We start from the raw sequence: 19839 nt of genomic DNA, 5'->3' as shown, positions 1-19839 counted from the left end.
GTGACTTCACACCACTGTGTGCAGCAGATAAGCCATTATACTATACTAAAGGACACATGAACTGTACAGTATGAGCCAATAGCTATATGTGCACGCTAGGGGGCAGCAATGACACTGAAGAAGACCACATGGGTTCTGGGTTCTATTCCCGATCCTCACTTGGGACCTTTGTGGTGTATTTATTTATTCATTCAGTATTTAGTCATTATTCAAGCAAAGGAAACTGTGCGTGTGTTCCAGGGGAGGAGGGAGATACACAGTGGTGTAAAGTAAATAAGTACATTTACTCAAGTACTGTACTTAATTACAAGTTTTAGGTATGTTTTACTTTCTTGGGTATTTCCAACTTTTACTTCTACTCCACTACATCTCAGAGGCAAGTATTGTACTTTTTACTCCACTACAATTATTTGACAGCTTTAGTTACTACTAGGTACTTTGCATATGTAGATTATTATCACAAAACGTACATTAACCACTTCAGCCCTGTACTTTGGCTATTTGAAAATAGCCGCTCTAAAAGCTCACAATGCCTTGCCATGTGTGAGGCATAGTGAGCTTGTAGATCTGCTATTTTCAGAACGTGTTTTTACATTTTGAACTTTAAATGGGACATTTTGCACACTGAGTACTTTTACTTTTGGTACTTTAAGTATATTTTGATGCCAATAGTTTTGTACTTTTACTCAAGTACATTTTGAATACTGGAATTTTACTTTACAGAGTATTTCTAGATACTTTCACAACAGTAAAACATATGAGTACCACAATGAAATGAATTTCATTAAATAATTGAATGAACTTCATTTCATTGTGGTACTTCTTATCAAAATAAATAATGTATGTTTTATTATTTATTATTATTACTATAATAAATACAATTAAATTGAATTTAAAATGTATTTTATTTCATGTTTTATGAAAACTGCTCTGAAGCTTTCATGTGTGAGGCAAAGATATTCCATCCTCAATATGTGATGCGTCATTGGCTTGGTTGCAGATATGTTCTTTTTTTTGGGGACTAGCGACACCGTCGTACCAACGGAATATATATAAATCAGGCTCGAGCGCTCGAGGCGACCGGCCAACCAACCAGGAAGCGTATGCGGCCGTCACGTGACACAACGGAATAGTAAACGGCTCGTGGCTCTTCAGTCTGTCTGTCGTTACAGTTTCTTCAAACACAGCGAAGGAGGCGAGGCTTTTTTCTGCTTTTGTTTGGGTTCTTTCCGAACAAACTTCCTCTCAAACTGGATATATTCAACTAAAAACTCTCGTCAAGTATTTTCCTCACTATGTCAGCAAGCTGCCAAGCAGGTGTGTAGTGTGTGTGTTTTTCTTTCTATAATTGTCTTTTATTGTTGTTTTTAGTGTTATTTTTCATTAGCGCCAGTCAAATGAAATGCCAGCGGGTCGAGTTGACTGAACGACGCCGTAGTAACGTCACTGTAGACCGGCTGCACGGTTTAGAACTTACCGGTTCCGGGGCTCCGCATCACTTATCATGGAGAGAAAGATAACTGACACTGATTTAGACTTACAGCTTCATCGTTGTTTTGGAGCTTCCATCATCCTCGCGTGTATTTGAATAGTTAAAGGTGTATCTCTATAGTTATTACAGGTTTGTATTGTAGAACTTAAATAGCCTATCACAGGGGTCTTCAACAGGGGGGTCGGGGACCCCTAGGGGGTCCTCAGAGTTACGACAGGGGGGCCGCCAAATCTTAGTGTGATTTTTTATTTTTTTACATTAACCACTTGAACCCTATTATCCCTATTCTGAAGAGAACTTAAGCCAAACAATAGCAGATCAACATAGATTGTACTTGTAGATCGGCTATTTACGATAATAACAACTTATTTACAGATTTGTTTTTAAAGAATCTATGTTGTCTTGAGTGTTTGTTCCAATTTGTTTTGATTCCTGACCGCCCCAGCAGTCACTCTTTGCACCTCTACTAGTGTGGATCGTCCGGGGAGCTGCTGGGGGGGAGAGTGATCTCTAGCTCTCCTGGAGGAGCACCACCACTCTCCGGCCGGCCGGGGTGGCCCGGTGCGGTGTGCCCGGTGTCCCGGGACCACCGTCCTCCGCTGGGATGTTACGGAAGAGCAGCAGCGGTGCTGGTGCTGGTGGTGGTGGTAGTAGTAGTGGTGGTGGTCCGCCACCACGGACACGACACTTCTCCTCCTCCGCCCATCACACCGGATCCCTGTCGGCCGGCTCCACCAAGACGTGGGACATGGGCCGCAGCTCCAAGAAGTCCAACCCCCTGAGCAGCATGGGGCTGGAGGCTCACCTGGTCGGGGGGGTCCCCGGGGTGGACCCGGACTATGTGATGCAGCTGGTCAACGACGTGCGCCGGTTCGCTGACGTGCTGCTCAACCTCAAGGATGCCTTCCAGTGCAAAGGTGAGATTTTCACAGAGTTGATTTAACTCTTGACTTGAGAGTCTAGAAATTGAACAAAATGGACCCTTAATGGTCCATTTGTTCCATTTCTAGACTCTCATTTGAGTCTCAGAGAGTTACATGTAAATACATTAAGGATTGTACTGTGAAGAGCTGCATTATGAGTTCAAGGTGGTTGGTTGGTGGTCACTGCGGTTCCTTGACTCAAAGGTGTTGCAGCAGGTCATCATGCATAGACCAAACACCACACAAAGGCAAGTCGCAGGTGTGAAACACAAGACCAAATGAGATAACGTCACACAACAGAGGGGAAAAGTATGCCAAGTCTCTGTTCTTTGTTATACCTCTGTTGTCATATTGCAGTCTGCATCTATCAGTGGGTACGGCAAGATGGCACAAACATAAACACAAACACAATTCAGTCTGTTTGGCTTTGGCCACTGTCTGACACAGCGGTACACATGTAGGAAGGTACAATGTAAGTATTGTCCAAGGACACTTAATGTGATTTTAATGTATGTTTTTTGCACACGCACACACACACACACACACACACACACACACACACACACACACACACACACACACACACACACACACACACACACACACACACACACACACACACACACACGCACACTAAGTCTAGGAATGAGAGTGAGCGAGTTGTTTTGTCCATTCCTCGGGCTGGAGGAGTGGACCCTCTGTGAATAATCCATGTCTTGTGTCGTGCTGAGTGTTGCTCAGAGCCGTCACTGAAGCATTCCGCTTATTTGCCTCCCTATGAACAGCGGCTTGTTTTTGAGTTGGGCTGGTATGGAATCATCTCGTAATATGCTCTCGTAATATCTCCCAGCTATTTGTCATCCATTATACAATCCACAATCCACATGTTGTTGATCTCTCAATGAAACTTGGGCTCAATAGTGATTTGTTTTGTCCCTGAGAAATCTGATGTTGTCTTACTGAGGCTGCATGGCATTTTGTGGTTAATTAAAGGACCATACACCATACCAGCCCTTTTTGACGTTTGTGTCCTTTGTCACTACTGTTTTTTTTTGGTAAATATTGGCCTTTTTGTGATTGTTACTGAAGTCTAATGCCTCTTGAAACACCTTAGACACACACCGAAATCACACAATACCTGTCTTGCAGTTAATGAAAATGCTATTCAGATGTTGGAGTTCTCACTTGGATTTTGTAATTAAGTCCATTGTGCCATAATCCATAAGTAAGTCCCATTTGCATGCATATTCATGAGCTAAGTGGGATTAGTCTATGGCACAATGGACCTAAATTACAAAATCTGGTCTGAATTAGCACATTGTTGCACATACAACCTTTTAGCACTTAAGCAGAATTTTATATTGAATTGCAAGCTCTTCCTTTAGCGGGGTAACCAAACCCAAACTGGTCTAAGAGTTAGATTTGTCTAGGTCTCATGTTACCACACATCCTTCCATCTTCCCATAACCTCTTCAAATTGGAGGGTTGAAAAACCCAAACCAGGTGTTTCTGACCACATCCAGAGGCCAAAATAGGTGGGACATGGATGGAAGTAGGTCATGAGGGAGAGTTTGGAAATATGTTTTCACAGCACTGGTCACTTTGCTAGTTAAATGTTTAGCTCTATGCTGGTTTTGATTCAGATTACAGCACATTTGTTCTAGCAAAGGGAACATTCAGTTTTTGTTTACTTAAAGATTCTGCTCTATTTGCATTTTGCTTCAATCAGGTTTAGGTCATTAAGCAGACTTAAAAAATACTACACTTAACTTGTTTATTTGTGGGGGAAATTGCTCCACTTTATACATTTTTGTCAACACTGTCCGTGTTCCTTCATTTGAACATACTGCCAAAGTATAGCCAATGTCCTTTTGATCCAAACATAGGCCTATATGTGGTCCCCTTTGATTTTATAATGCATAAAATGTATCCAAGGAATGTTTACTCAGCACACAGTAGCTTTTTTCAGTCATGCCCTAGTTAACATTAATGCGCTTGCTTAGCTTGCACACCATTTTGTAGCAAAGACTAAATCCACCCAGAAGGAATTCTGTGACAGCTCCTTCAACATGTCCAGCAACAGTTTACTCTCAAAGGTGGAATTAAACCATCAAATCAAAACTCAAATCTGTTGATTTTTTTAAATCATCATGAGTTGGATTCATACCCAAATGAACTAAAATGACCTTACAGTAAAGTCAGCCTCATGCTTACTAATGTACGTGATTGATTGTGTTCTGCTTTCATTGAAAACACTCATAACTGTAACAGCCATGGATGGAGAAAATAGTTTACAATTGATTGTACTGTCCAACATCTTTGGAATAATAGGCTATGTGATATGTTTTGTCGTAAATCGTCCCTCTAATTGAAAGCAGACATTTCTGTTTACAATTGTAAGTAACCACACGTTAACCAATGATGATTGAATAATGTTAATGTTTTGCAAGGGGAAGAGTAACATGTAATCTAAATTTTCCTTTGACATGAATTTACGCTTGATCCCCAAGGGAAATGACCATTGTTGCTGTACCACGTTCAGTCACGTTCTAGGGCTAGGCCCAACTGAGGTCGAGGCGATAATGTTTATGATCCTTTGTTAGTGAAAGCTATCTCTTTTTCCCAGGAGGTTGAGGTGTTGGTCATTGTGTGTGTGCGTGTGTGTGTGTGTGTGTGTGTGTGTTTCTGTGTGCGCGTGCGTGTGTGTGCATGCATGCATGCATACAGACACGTGTGTGTGTGTGTGTGTGTGTGTGTGTGTGTGTGTGTGTGTGTGTGCGCGTGCGTGCGTGCGTGCGTGCGTACGTGCGTGCGTGCGTGCGTGTGTGCGTGCGTGTGCGTACGGATACAGGTGTGTGTGTGTGTGACGTGTGTGTGTGCGCGTGCATGCATGCAGGTGCGTGTGCGTGCGTTTGCAGCTGTAATTGGATTGGATTAATGGTTTGTTTGTTATTATGACTGAAGCGTCAGGAATGATCAGCCTGGTCTAGTTGAACCAGCATGACACAAATAACGTTCTTCTCCTGGTTGTAAGTAGCTCTCTAGTTAAAGATAAGCAGCATGTTAGATTCAGCCCATACCTTTTCGGTCAATAGTTATCTTGTTGCCTTTATTCTGTATGTTCAACTGTTTTGTTAAATCATGACGAGGTAAATAAACTAACTAACTAACTAACAAACGGAGCAAACTGTAATAGAGATCTTTACCTGCTGATGGGAAACAAGCAAGTTGCATTGTTTCCGCACGGAGATGAATAATGCATAAAAATATTGAGCTACCAAAATCTAAATATTCATATTTTTATATTCTCTCAGATTTCTCACCATATCGCAGTTTATTCCTGTGGATCAGCTGTTTTTGTGTGTGATTTGCATCTCAGTATACAGTTGAAGTTCATCTGTTTATTTCTACCATAACGATTTATATTCCATTAACGGCGCGTCAAACTCTATTTTCCACAATGACAAATACAGTAGGTTAGTTTTGGGTGGTAACTTACAACCCGTACCTTCATGCTACACTGTGTGACTGTTAGCCTGTGTCAGCTCTTTACCGTGAAGCAAAAACAGCCACTGCAAACACTGCAGGGTTCCATGTGGTTGAAGAAAGCTGACAACAGCAGGAATGAAGGAGGAGAGCGTGTGAGTGTGTGTGTGTGTGTGTGTGTGTGTGTGTGTGTGCGTGCGTGTGTGTGTGCTCGCGCGCATGCGCGTGTACACACGCATGCACGTGCGTGCGCGTGTGGTGGGTAGAAGGGGCGAGGCGAGGCACATCATGCCAGCTCTCATGTTATTCTTCTCATATTTGGACAGGTCTGTCACTGGAGTACGGTGTGAACTGACACGGTTCTTATCCCTCCTAGAAGGTCTGTGCTTGCTGACTGTGTTTGGGGTCTTGTCTGTAGGCTCACATTCCCGACACCGGGGAGAGAGAGAGTTGACTGACTGTGTCTCTTTAGTGTGCGCCTCCTCCTCGCCGCTCCCTCCTCTCGCAGTGAAGAATGCAGCAGAAGCAGTGTGAGACAATGCTTATTTTTCTTCCCGAGACGTCGTCACCGCGGGCCCCGTGTTGCTAGAGCATAGCGCAGCGCTCGCAGACAAGCACAGCACGACAGGGTTGACTGAGAGCCCGCGGGGAAATCGTATCAGTGACGGCCGGCATAAAGCCAGACCCGCCATGGCATTCATCACACCCACAGAGTTACACCTACGGGTTCCCCCGCGGTCGCGTGGGGGGCCTCGCGGTGTGGATTTACACCATTATACATCTATCTGTTGGAGATTTTTAGAGTAAATTAGATTACAGCGTCTCTGACTGTAAAAGCAACAAATAGTAGTCAGTCATAGGCTTTTCGCTGCGGAGGAAAGCCTGGTTTTCATTCACAATGAACAAACCAATGTGATCCGGTCTAGAGCCTGTCTACTCTAGAACCTGCCTATTTACTATCTGTGTCCGGTTGGGTGCTGCAATTTTATTGTTCCTTCACATAAATGCCGTACCAAGTAGCCTTGTTTTGCCAGTCTCTACTAGTTAGAATAAATCATGGACATACCAAACAAAGATGTATGGGTAGTGATGGGTAGTAAGGGTTTATGGGTAGGCCGCACCACTATGATGCTCCCGGTTTGTGAAGTGAATTATCTGTGGGAGCACAAGACCATGTCCGCATCCACTGATGCTCTCTAGACCAGTGGTTCTCAAAGTGGGGTCCGGGGACCCACAGGGGTCCTTGAGGGAGGTCCAGAGGGTCCCCACTCCCCAGCTAAATGATAGATAGTTAGGAACCAAATGGACCCTTATGGGTCTGTAACTCTGAGAGTGTACGAATGGAACCAAATGGACCCGTAAAGGGTCCATTTGGTTCCATTTGTACACTCTCAGAGTTAAATTAACATTGACTTTACAATATAAATTGGGGTCCCAGAGAAAGAAATATCCATTAAATGGGGGTCCGTCTATTGCCGAATGTATGTCAAACTGTGGGTTCTTGAATTAAAATGGTTGAGAATCACTGCTATGCTGTAAAAACTCTTCTCTTATGGGGGTCCCTGGCATATCTTTTCAAATGGGGGTCCACGGGCTAATAAGTGTCAAATTTGGGGATCCTTGACATGAAAAAGTTTGAGAACCACTGCTCTAGACTGGATGAGAAAACTGCAAGACGAGTCGATCCCAGTCAGACCAGGGCAGAAGCCATGGTGACCCATTGTGTTCATTAAATCTATTGCTTCCCCGAGTCGTGTACGTTGACACTTTAGGCCCCATAATTGGACGCTCAGTGTGAGCTACAGTATACGAAATAGCATATCACTGAGTTAAGCTATTCAGAAATAGTGTGTTTGATCTAAAGTCATGAGCTGTGACTGATCCGGTCACGGCTCCTGTCCCCGTCCTCTGTGGTCTCGAGGTGACCTTTGACCCCTCACACGTTTTCCACTGTTGACCTCTGACCTCCATCGCCACCACCACCACCACGTTTCACAACACGACATCAGACCCGCTGCCTGGTTTTCATTTCCATAAAGCTGTAGATCCGCCGATTCCCAACCTGCGGGCCGGGGCCCACAGGTTGGCCCTCATTGTGATACCCATGAATAGGAACGTAAGTTAGTTCTATTGACTTTTTCTCAGCTGAAAGTGAGTTCATGACAAAGTCTGGCCTAAATTAGGCTTTTCTGCCACAGAGACACATTTGTATTTGTGGGACACAGTGGAGAGAGGCAGAGCTGTGGCAGTATGTCAGGGATTGAACTGCTAAGCCAGATTTATGCTTTTTGTCTTATGACGGTGTTGCATGCCACAAATAGCAGATCTACAAGCTTACAACCCGCCTTGATGCAACTCATGAGCTTGTAAAGCTGCTATTTTTGGCATGCAACGCCATCGCCATACAGCGGAGTATATACATCGTAACAGAGAGCACCTCGCTGAAGCTGAAACGTTGCATCACAAGCATAATAGTATAGCGGTAATGCGGTCGTAGAATTAGTAATTAACACATGAACATTGTCATTGTTATTGTTGGCCTACATGGGAACAGAGCTACAAGGTACAAATTAGATGTTAGCATAGTTTATTCAGTCGAAACTGCTCCAGATTAATCTGCATTGCTTTGGAAAAAGACAGCTTGGCTAATGGTTTTAATCAGGAAGAAAAGGCAGCCCTCTACATGCATGCACGCACGCACACACAACACACACACACACACACACACAACACACACACACACACACACACACACACACACACACACACACACACACACACACACACACACACACACACACACACACACACACACACACACACACACACACACACACACACACACACACACACACAGAGTTTGTATTACTATACTTGTGAGGACAGGACATCAACATTTTAGGACAGCATTACTCTTACCTCCAACTCCAATCCCTGAACCATAAATACCTAAACCCAACCCTAAACCCAACCTAAATCTTTTCCTAAAGTTTAAATGTGTCTTTATCCTTAAAACAACCCTTTCTTTCGATGAATTGAGTACAAAGGACCCCAATGGAAACAAGCCATAGTGCTTTCTTGGGTTTAAAATCCTCTTTAACAGACCTTGTATTGAACTGTACTTATGTGCTTGTCTTTAACAAACTGTTTAATAAAGTATTCAATCAAATCAATCAATGAGGACCAGGAAAACGGTCCTCACAATGTATGTATATTCCTCAAATTCTACTATACTTGTGGGGACAGTTGGCTCTCACAAGTATAGCAATACACACACACACACACACACACACACACACACACACACACACACACACACACACACACACACACACACACACACACACACACACACACACACACACACACACACACACACACACACACACACACACACACACACACACACACACACACACACACACACACACTCAGCCGAGCCCCTTCCCATCCCCCCACTCTCCTACATACTTTGCATTCCTTTAGAACAAATGTTCACTTGTAGCTATAGCGCCTTCAATAGACCGACGGACGGTAGGTGTGAGGCGGGTTTGAGTGCGTATGAAAAGAAATGGAACTTCCTGCAGAAATGAATCATTACATTTAGTGCTGTTTCTCTTACTCTGACAAAACTGTGCGATACTATGTCTACTATGTGGAGAGATATGGCTATAAGGCTGCTTTTAGCCGAGGTCACTTGTTTCAGTTTCAGTGTTTCGGAGAGAAGTTTTGGGAAAACAAGTGCTTGAGAGAGAGGATTCTTACAAAACGTCCCAATGGGAATTCATGTCAGGGTTAGGGATGACAGAATTGGGTAGCAGCGTTTCCTCTGAGAGGAGGCCCCACGGCATGTACCTATACCTACACCAGTGGTTCTCAAACTTTTTCATGTCAAGGACCCCCAAAATTATCATGTATTTGGCCACGGACCCCCATCTTCCAGGGACCCCCAGAAGCAAAGATTTGAGTTACAAATGTTGGCTTAAAAAAAAAAAAAGCAGATCTACAGCTTGTATATATCTGCTATTTTTGAATAGCCAAAGTATACAAATAATGGTTAAAGTGGTCAAAATGATTGTGACGCTATATTAACTTATTTAGCTGGGGACCCCCTGGTACCCCGCCAAGGACCCCTGGGGGTCCCCGGACCCCACTTTGAGAACCAATGACCTACACCTGTGCTGCTGACAAGCTGGCTGTACGCCGTAAAATCTCAGTGTAAAAATCACCAAATGGTGTCCATTTGGTTCCATGTGTAAGCTCTTTGGAGTTAGATTGATGCCACCGATTTTACTGTGTAGCTTATATCACATAATTGATATAGCCTATAGTAGTGAAAGAGAGCAGAGTCATTTCTCAACTTACCGCTTTTGCAGAGATTCAGATACCAGGAGGCTTTAAGGCCTCATCCACTGACATAAATCATTCCCGCTCCGCATAGTTAAGTGAACACAAGGGAACGTACCCAAGTGAATTTCATCTAGAAATGTAGTATTTCTTTTCCTTTTTTTTAAAAAACCACAGTTTATTGACATATTCTAGATAGTTTCAAGCGGATCAGCGGTTTTCTACCATTTATCAAGCCAAAGTTGAGGAATGCGTGTTTTGAGGAATGTGCGCTGCTGTGGAAGTTATGGATGGGTGTATAGGCCCCGCAGGCAGGGCCAAGATGAAACTACCAAGCTTATATCTTTCAGATTTTACTGGCTTTTGTTGCATTTACAACAAGCAGATTGGGGTCAGGACACAGTCTGATAGCCTCGTTCCTTGAGGGTCTCTTTTGTTCCTGGAGGCTCAGGGTTGAAGTTAAAGCCCTTTTAACTTCAGGTAGAGGGGAAGGAGGACAACAGAAAGCACGTTTCGCTCCAGCACTTTTACAGTTGCCATTCCAAGGCTGAGCAAACATCTTGGGGCATATTTGTAGAGCGTGTGCTTGAAGGCTTATTTACTCAGTGTATAGTGGGCATTGTACAGTTGTGTTTGAACACACATAAACTCTAGAATGCGTTTTGCTCTGCTCCCACCCGGGGAATTTATGCCCTTTTTTCTTTTACGATTCAGAGCTGTGATGGCGAGAACCAACAGATTACTGTTGAAATCGACTGATCCGATTTATTATGTTTATTCTGGTAAGATAAGGCAATAAAGTCCACTCACAAGTTATCTGAACCCAAATAGCCCAGACGTGAAAAACAATTGCTGAATAAAGACACATGCAAATGGTTGTTGAAGTTGTAGGCTGAAACGCAACATATTAGAAATGTTTGCATGATTCATCATTAAGCTGTTTATTCCATAGTTAATCACTTTCACCCTGGTGTTCCTTTTTCGGTATGTCATTCTAGGCGAAGATGTTCAAAATCAGTTTTCAAAATAGCAGATCTACAAGCTCACAGCGCATCGCAATGCTTGTAGATTGGCTATTTTCAAATAGCCAAAGTATAAAATAGCAGTGTAAAGTAACTACGTACATTTACTCAAGTACTGTACTTAAGTAAAAGTTTGGGGTATTTTTTACTTTAGTGGAGTATTGCCAATTGTCAATACTTTTACTTCTACTCCACTACATCTCTGAGGAAAATATTGTACTTTTAGTTACTTTGAAGATATAAATTATTATATAATAAAACATACATTAACCACTTTAGCCCTATTTTATACATAGGCTATTTGAAAATAGCCGATCTGCAAACTCACAACAGCTTGTAGATCTGCAATTTTCAAACATTTTAGTACTTTTACTTTTGGTACTTTTAAGTATATGTTGATGCCAATACCTTTGTACTTTTACTCAAGTACTTGAGTACTTTTTCCACCACTGTTTTTTTCCTGTTGATCGTTAAATGGAATAGTTGTTTGTTTCATCCCGACGTCTTTCAAATGGAGAGGAACACATATCTGTCTAACTTGCACGTCATCATTGAACCAGGAATGCCATGGCTTTTTTCAACAGTCCGCCGGTGTCATCTTGACACACTGTGATAAGATCTGGCAGGGCTCCAGTCGAACTGCATTGTTCTGTCTAGCTCTTCAGTGCCAGACTTTAATCATACAGTCAGTTTAACCCATTAAGGCCGGGAAGGGAACGCGTCTCTGTCATTTTAAGATGCCTTTGGCTATTCAAAAATAGCAGATATACAAGCTCATAGCACGGCACAGAGTGCCGTGCTATGAGCCTGTAGATCTGCTATTTTTGAAAAAACTTGAAAATGTGTGCGAATCTTTGAATATATATACATTTTTTAAGCGAACATTTGTAACTCAAATCTTTGCTTCTGGGGGGTCCCTGGAACAAAACATTTTGAGATGGGGGTCCGCGGCCAAATACTTTATCTAAAAATGTTTTATAAATCTTAACAGTATGTTGCTATATCGGTGGTGCTCCAACTTTTCCATGTCAAGGACCCCCAAAATTATATGTATTTGGCCACGGACCCCCATCTCAAAATATGTTGTTCCAGGGACCCCCAGAAGCACAGATCGGAGTTAAAAATGTTCACGATTTCCCCCAAAAAATAGCAGATCTACAAGCTCACATCGCGGCACTCGACCAAAGAAATCTAAAATGACGGAGACGCGTTCCCGGATTGAATGGGTTAAAAGGGGCAGACCACTTGTGTAATAAGAAACGTGTAGGCCGGCCTGTAGCGCATTTTCCCCTGTATTTATATCTGAATGTTGATTGTTGAGATCTCAGGTTATTCAATGGAGGTAGGCTATGATTTGTTTAATTCTAAAGTTTTGTATCGTGCTTTGTGTTGGTTTGAAAGGCTTGGCTCATGTTAGGATTAGGATACCCCCCAAAAAAACTACGAAAAAACCCAACCTGAGTCAAAGTGTCATTTTTATGAGGTTAATTTATGAGGCGCCTGCCTGCGTTGTACAGTATAGGTTACCTGAGCAGAGGCTGCTCGCCGAGTAGAATGGGAGTATTGGGTTTTCACATTACACTCATACATCATATGAGCACAATACATCCTCACATTAAGGGGATAGTCCTGCTGGATCTATCTGTCTGTCTGTCTGTCTGTCTGTCTGTGCGTCTGTCTGTGTGTCTGTGTGTCTGTGTGTCTGTGTGTCTGTCTGTGTGTCTGTGTGTCTGTGTGTCTGTGTGTCTGTCTGTCTGTATGCATGCATGCATGCATGCATGCATGCATGCATGCATGCATGCGTATTTGTGTGTGGACTACACCCATGTATGTTTTGTTGATATCATCATCATGCATGTCATGATGCCATTCATTTGTGATCTCGCATCTCGAGCCTGCAGTGTAGCGGCCAGCCACACAGAGAACCAGGACTTTAGATAAAATGTATCCAACAAATACTGTGCTACTAGCGCTGCTAAACCACAAAAACCTGCTCCCTAATCCTTAAAACCAGTGCCGCTGTGCCAGCCCAAGTGGCCACTTTGCCAGTGCTTGCGGGTGGCACAATCACTTGAAATAAAAAGAAGAATCCTTCACCCCTAATGGTTTTAATGGCCCGCCGCTCTCAGGGGACAGAAAAGAGAAATTTGTTGGGCAGTAACTTTCCCTCTGTGATGCTGAAGGATGTTTTTGTGCAAGCCTGTGGTCGGGGTGTTTCCTGGGGTGTGGATTTATGGTTATGGGCTGTAGATCTCTGGGTCTTGGCTCTGGGTGATTGGCCACAGCCAGGGGTGGGATTGGGCCCACGGAGCTCCTGCCGGAGGGAGAGAGGGACGTCGTCCATGGCCATTGGTTGGTGGGGACCTGCTGCAGTTTACAACGGATCAGTAGGCCTCTGTGTGTGCACGGATGAGACCACACAGAAAACGGGGCTATTTTGGGTGGCCATTGTTACACAGGGACACACAGAGTGAGATTCGCTCAAGTTGGGTTTCACATGCGCATTGAAATATAGCTCCAGCAGGGATAGTTTCAACAGATTCTGTGTGTTGTTGTAAGTACTGTACAATATGTACGCCGCCTACTATGATTTAGGGCCGGAGGGTATACCGAAAAAGAATATGTCATATATCCGAAGGTATGGAGTCTTACTATACCTCCATCCACAATGTTTCATTTCATTCATTCACGATAATTCCGATAATAATGTATCAGAAATTGTAGTTGTATATTTTTAAGTGAATTAAAAAAGGATTTATTGTATCATTATTAAAAAGTTTAAGAACACAGACCACTTTGAATGAAACAAGACCACGACAATTAAATTACAACATAAAGACACCAATAATATGTCATATATTATATTATATTGTAATATAATATATAACACTATACCATTGAGTACTGTCAATTTAAATGGTGCATTTATATAGCGCCTTTGTCCCGGACGTGTGCATTACTTTCACAGACACACATTCACATCCGTTATACTGTCAAAAGTCAGACAAATATTGTGACATGATATTTAGGGCATATCGCCCAACCCTGGTTGCACAACTTGTGCCCCACATAAAAGCAAAAGAATCTAATGAACTACTGGCAAACCCAACAGACAACACTTCAATTATAAATTGGTGCCACTAAGATACATTTCCACACCACCATACACTGTCATCCTTTGTTTAGCTAGTTGCATCACATGGTGAATCACCCTCGGAATACTTAGCTCCGAGCCGGTGTCGCTGCAACGCATAGTGAGCTAGTACATTGGCTATTTTTATTGTGCGACATGGCATGACGCCGCATATCAATCAGGCATTACTGTACTGTACTCGTACATAACCTGCGTGCACTGAACCATCCCGCCAGATTGTTGCAACTAACAACTTCCTGCCAGAGAAGCTCACGCTATCAGTGACTCACTTAACCCATTAAGATCTGAGGCCGATTCCACAAATGTCTTCTGAAAACAGTATTCTGAAAAACGTATGTTTCTATGTCAGTAGTTTATGTATTTGGCTGCGGAACCCCATCTCAAAATAATGTGTTCCAGGGACCGCCAGAAGCAAAGATATGAGTTCTCTAAAAGACATGAGTTTTCTAAAATAGCAAATCTACAAGCTCATAACGCGGCACGAAGTGACGCGCTATGAGCTTGTATATCTGCTATTTTTGAGTAGTCAAAGTATAAAATAGTGGTTAAAGTGGTTAAAATCTAAAATGACACAGATGCTTTGCCGGTGTTGATGGGTTAATGTCTGTCAACATGAAAAATTCATTATCACCTCACACAGTATGACAGCAGAGAGTGTTGACAGCAGAGACCGGAGGATAGCTATGTCAAAAAGTCATCGCGTCTGGCATCACGACAGCCTTGAGAGGAAAACAGAAAATTGAAGGTTTACATTTGGTTTACTTACACAATCCCAAAAATACGTGGTTTGGATGGCAAAAGTGTTATAAGGCGGTTATAGAATCTCTGTTTTCCTCTCCGCTCCTGGGGACCAGAGTGCTACTGGTTTTCATTCAAGCCCCATTTGGTGGTGAATGCATTTAAAGGTAGACAGCAGATCAGGGACGACTTCAGATATTTACATACTACAACATATCTAGACTACAATATCAGTTTATTTATTTTTGTATGTAAATATATGGAAATGACTTAAAATAAAACATTCTGAAAATGCGGCTCTACAGGTACTGTAGCAGAATGGAGTTGAAGAATCATGACGTCCCGAATGCAGGAAGTTGCTAGTTACACATATTTGTGTTGACTGTACTGGGTACATTATTGGCCTATAAATGTACTATGTCAAGCATTTAAAACCAGCTATATTTGCTATGCTCTATAACCCTTTTTATTTTTTAAAGGGGTTAAATTAAATGTATTGATATGCACAATAGTATTTATTTATTTATGGGGAGCTTGCGTGAGTTTGCCAGGGTGGAACTTCTTCCACTCCTGACAATACAGCCTGGAGTATGGGAAACGTGTGGGCGGTCGGGTTTAGCGCTTCAAACACCAATTTCCCAAAATGTATGTAACATATGTATTATCTCCGACAGACCGGAACGGCCGAGGGCGGGGATTACGCCGTCGCTCCCGTGAATCTGTCTGTTTGTCTGTCTGTCTGTGTCTGTGAGTTTGTCTGTGAGCAGCTAATCTTGGGCACCGCTGGGCTGATCGGTGTGAAACTTTGCATGCAAACTCCCAATAGGCCAAGGAAGGAAGAACCTACACCCCAATTTTTTTAAATTAGCCTCATGGTGGCGCTGTCACAGTCCACTTCACATTTTGGCCTTTAATTCTAGAACTGTACAATCAAAAATGTTCCCTGGATTCTTTTGATCATGACACAACTTCACAAATAGCCCATTTCCACATTTTCCGCCATTTGGGGTTTTCTTCAAAACACACTTGACTGTGAAGAATATCTCAACTTTTGTCATTTCAATGACCCTCAGTTTGATACATAGTCCATTTGGTTACATTTTGTACACTTTCAGAATCACAGACGTGTGTAAGGGTCCATTTGTTTCCTATTCCTAACTATCAATCATTTAGCGGTGGACCCTCTGGAGACCCCTCAAGGACCCCTGGGGTTCCCAGAACCCCATGTTGAGAACGGTGTACTAGGCAGCCTTTGGGTGGGGAGCAGCAACCAGCAAGCTGTTTTTCTCACGTCACTGGCAACTGTATTAGGGCTCAAACCTGTGACCTTTCCAGCTGCACGGGCAGTTTCTCTAATCACCAGACCACCTTGACACCTGTTTATGGACTGCCCTGCTGTTTACTGTCTGAGCGATTGTCTGGAGCCCCTCCTCCTCTGTCTCCAAACAAGGCAAGGGGGAAAGATGGCAGCAAGGCACCCAGCGGGGCTCCGGTTGTTTGGACAGGGGAGGAAATGAGTGTTTGGAGATGGAATCCTGACCAAATGGTTCCACCTGTCGCAGATCAGGTTGCAGGCAACAGCTCATGTTATGGCAGATTAGAAACCTGTTGCAGCAGTGCATGTTATGGCCAGGCCCTTTTTTGAATCATTAAACAATTAGAGTTAACCGCTACAAGTGAGTGACTGCGACTGAGTCAGTGATTAGATCTCATAAAGAAGACGATTAGCTACCGTCCTTCCAAGTCATGAACGCTTTCTTTCGCTGCTCACACACAGTTAACTGTGTGTGTTTTAAGACGACCACAGGCATTTTACTGAAATAAAAAATGTTTGGTTCAATGATTTTTTTTTAAGTAGCTGCTTGCAGATATCATTGTCAGAAAAAGAAAAGCTTTTCATGAAAATAATAAGAACAAAACAATATTGAGTGCTGTATACTCCAATATTCATAATTTAGCTTACAACTTAAAATACAAAAATAACCCCATTTGACAAATGTGATGTTATTGTTGTTGTGAGATATCCTACCCTGAAAAGGATACGCCGATGCTGCCTTCAAAATCAGGCAAATCAAGGCACCGTTGCAGGTTCTACGTTGATTTCTGACTGCGACTCCCACCCGGATGTCTTCCTGCCTTTAAATACTGTCTGGGACACAGACAGTGTGTCAATGCCTTGACGTGACGTTGGTTGATGGGTTCTCGTGAGAATTGATGGTGGAAATAACGAAATTGCAAAGTCATGTTGTGTTGACATACATCTATATCTGTCACGCTGCCTCTCCCTCTGAGTAAAACGGCGGGGCATGAAGGAGGGGGGGGGGCATGTGGGGGGTCAGAAAGAGCCCCGGCCTGCGGCGGTTTCGCTGTAAACTTTGTGTCAGCAGCATGGCTGCCGCCGAGGCTTGTTCCGTGTGAAGTTGCAGAGTAACTGTTGCATGTCCAGACAGGCCAATTGAGTGCCTGTTATTATCAGCTGGGGTGGAAGTGGCTACAGTCCCTGGCAGGCAGTGTGAAGAGAGAGAGAGACACACACACACACACACACACACACACACACACACACACACACACACACACACACACACACACACACACACACACACACACACACACACACACACACACACACACATACACACACACACACACACACACACACACACACACACACACACACACACACACACACACACACACACACACACACACACACACACACACACACACACACAAAAAGAGGTCTTTAGGAGAGAGACAATGAGAACCCCTCAGCCCCCCCCACACACACACACACACAGTCTCGCAATTGTATTGGCAGAAATTAGTCAAATCAGCAAAAGCAAATATTTGAACAACAGTGCTGTTTTAGTTTGTAACACACCTTAGTTGCTATAAAGACAATGTGTTATTAACCTACACAAGACAAGCGGAGTCGATCCTGCCTCGTATAACTTAATGACAGAATTGCGGCGTGGATTGCAATACGAGCGGACGTAGCTTATTTTTTCCAACAGTGACATAATTGAAAATATAGTTGCCTTGTTGAAATGTAAGGACATGAAAGGCTCCCTCTGCCACATACAACGATAGGCTGCTGCACTGTTATAACATTGTTATAACAAGTTATAAGTATAACAAGGGACGTTGTATAGATCTGCTACTTTCGCTATTCATCGCATGACAAAGTATATACAGCTTAAGCCCCATTTTATACTTCACCATATGACGGATTTGGACGCCGAAAATAGCAGATCGGCAAGCTCACAGCGCGTCTCGAATGAGACGCGCTGTGAGCTTGCATATCTGCTATTTTCAAGCATAGGACGTGTCGCACGGTGAAGTATAAACAAGGCTTTAAGTGGTTAATGCATGGTTAATACATGCTCCCAGATGTCTAAAGAGGCTGAGGCTGTTTGAAAACCCCCCCGACTGTGAAACCTTGCCCCTGGAAAGAGACCGAGAGGTCTTGATCTCGACAAAAACAAACACAGAGCCACTGGCTGCTCGACTCGCCGACTGTTAAAGGGAAAGACAAAGCGGCCTTGAGTTATGGCTGGGTGCCGGCCGGGGGGTCTTCCTTTCAACAATATGGCGCGGCCCCCGCGAACGCCTCATCGGCATTATCTCCACCAAAAACAATGCCCACCCCCTCCACACGCACACACACACACACACACACACACACACACACACACACACACACACACACACACACACACACACACACACACACACACACACACACATTACCGCCATCGTTGGGGGGGGGTGGGGGCGGGGGCAAATTTCCAGTGAGCCCTTTTGATGCCATTGTTGTGACAAAACCAATTTCGCAGCAGTGATGTGACATTGTGTACTTCCTGTTGGGCTAATAATGAAACCGGCCATTGCTTGTTTACTGAACCTCTCCAGCCAGCTTCCACCGCACTGCGCTGAGCACAGAGCCTCGTTTCACAGCGCACCAGTGTTGATTTTGTTCGACTACAACTATGACGAAAAATGTTCGTCGCCTACCTTTTTTCACTGACGAAAACTAAACAAAAACTAAATAAAAAATAAGCTACGATGACTAAAACTAAGGCTAATTATATTGGCAATTTCATCAACAAATAAAAACTACACTAAAATGTTAGTGAGGGACTAGTGGAGAAGAGATCCAGTAGAACTAAAATACAAGTCATTTTGTGTTTGGTTGCGCTCGGGTGTTGCGCTCTGAAAATAGCAGATCTACAAGCTCACAACGCGTTGTTGAGCTTGTAGATCGGCCATTTTCAGCATGCAATGCAACCAAGTAGTTCGCTGTCAAAATCAACACTGTTTCACACACGTTTAAATGGCAACAGCCAACAGCTTTTAAAAGTTGGAGGAAAAGTTGTCTTTTTCTTTATGACATATCACATTAGAATATCGCAAATGCCAGACGGTATTTAGTCTCTACTATCGATAGTGCTTCTAGTTATCAGTGGGCGTTAACTCACTGACAGTTTTCCCCTCACACCTTGGATCCTCTCCTCTGTATTCTGAACAATGGTCACTCACTAATTGAAATCAGCTCATTTAGATGGAAAGGAGAAACCCAGTGACATCCCGGTCCAATTAACAGCTGTGACTGACATCCTTCGCGCGGTTTAGCATATAAGAGCTCAAGATAAGAGATAAGATTGAACCTCTGTT

At 43.3% G+C, this 19839-nt stretch overlaps 1 protein-coding gene across 3 annotated transcripts in view; it reads left to right on the top strand.

Annotated features, from left to right (window-relative positions):
- Positions 1–1187: 1187 nt before the first annotated feature.
- The window catches only part of LOC311045414 (rho GTPase-activating protein 29-like), a 56250-nt gene continuing 37598 nt past the window's right edge, over positions 1188–19839 (top strand). The window contains exons 1-2 of one of the 3 annotated variants that reach the window (XM_084057274.1): positions 1188–1317; positions 1941–2409. In XM_084057274.1, the coding sequence (XP_083913400.1) occupies positions 2097–2409 (313 nt within the window). In that variant the 5' untranslated portion in view covers positions 1188–1317; positions 1941–2096. Of the gene's footprint in view, positions 1318–1937; positions 2410–19839 lie in introns of all 3 variants that reach the window. The other 2 variants (XM_084057276.1, XM_084057275.1) reach the window with 2 other exon arrangements.

This window comes from Gymnoscopelus microlampas (genome assembly GCF_963454915.1).
Source record: "Gymnoscopelus microlampas genome assembly, chromosome: 5".
NCBI classification, from domain to species: domain Eukaryota; kingdom Metazoa; phylum Chordata; class Actinopteri; order Myctophiformes; family Myctophidae; genus Gymnoscopelus; species Gymnoscopelus microlampas.
The sequence above is the reverse complement of the archived record's forward strand: the minus strand, read 5'-3'. Positions and strand labels throughout refer to the sequence as shown.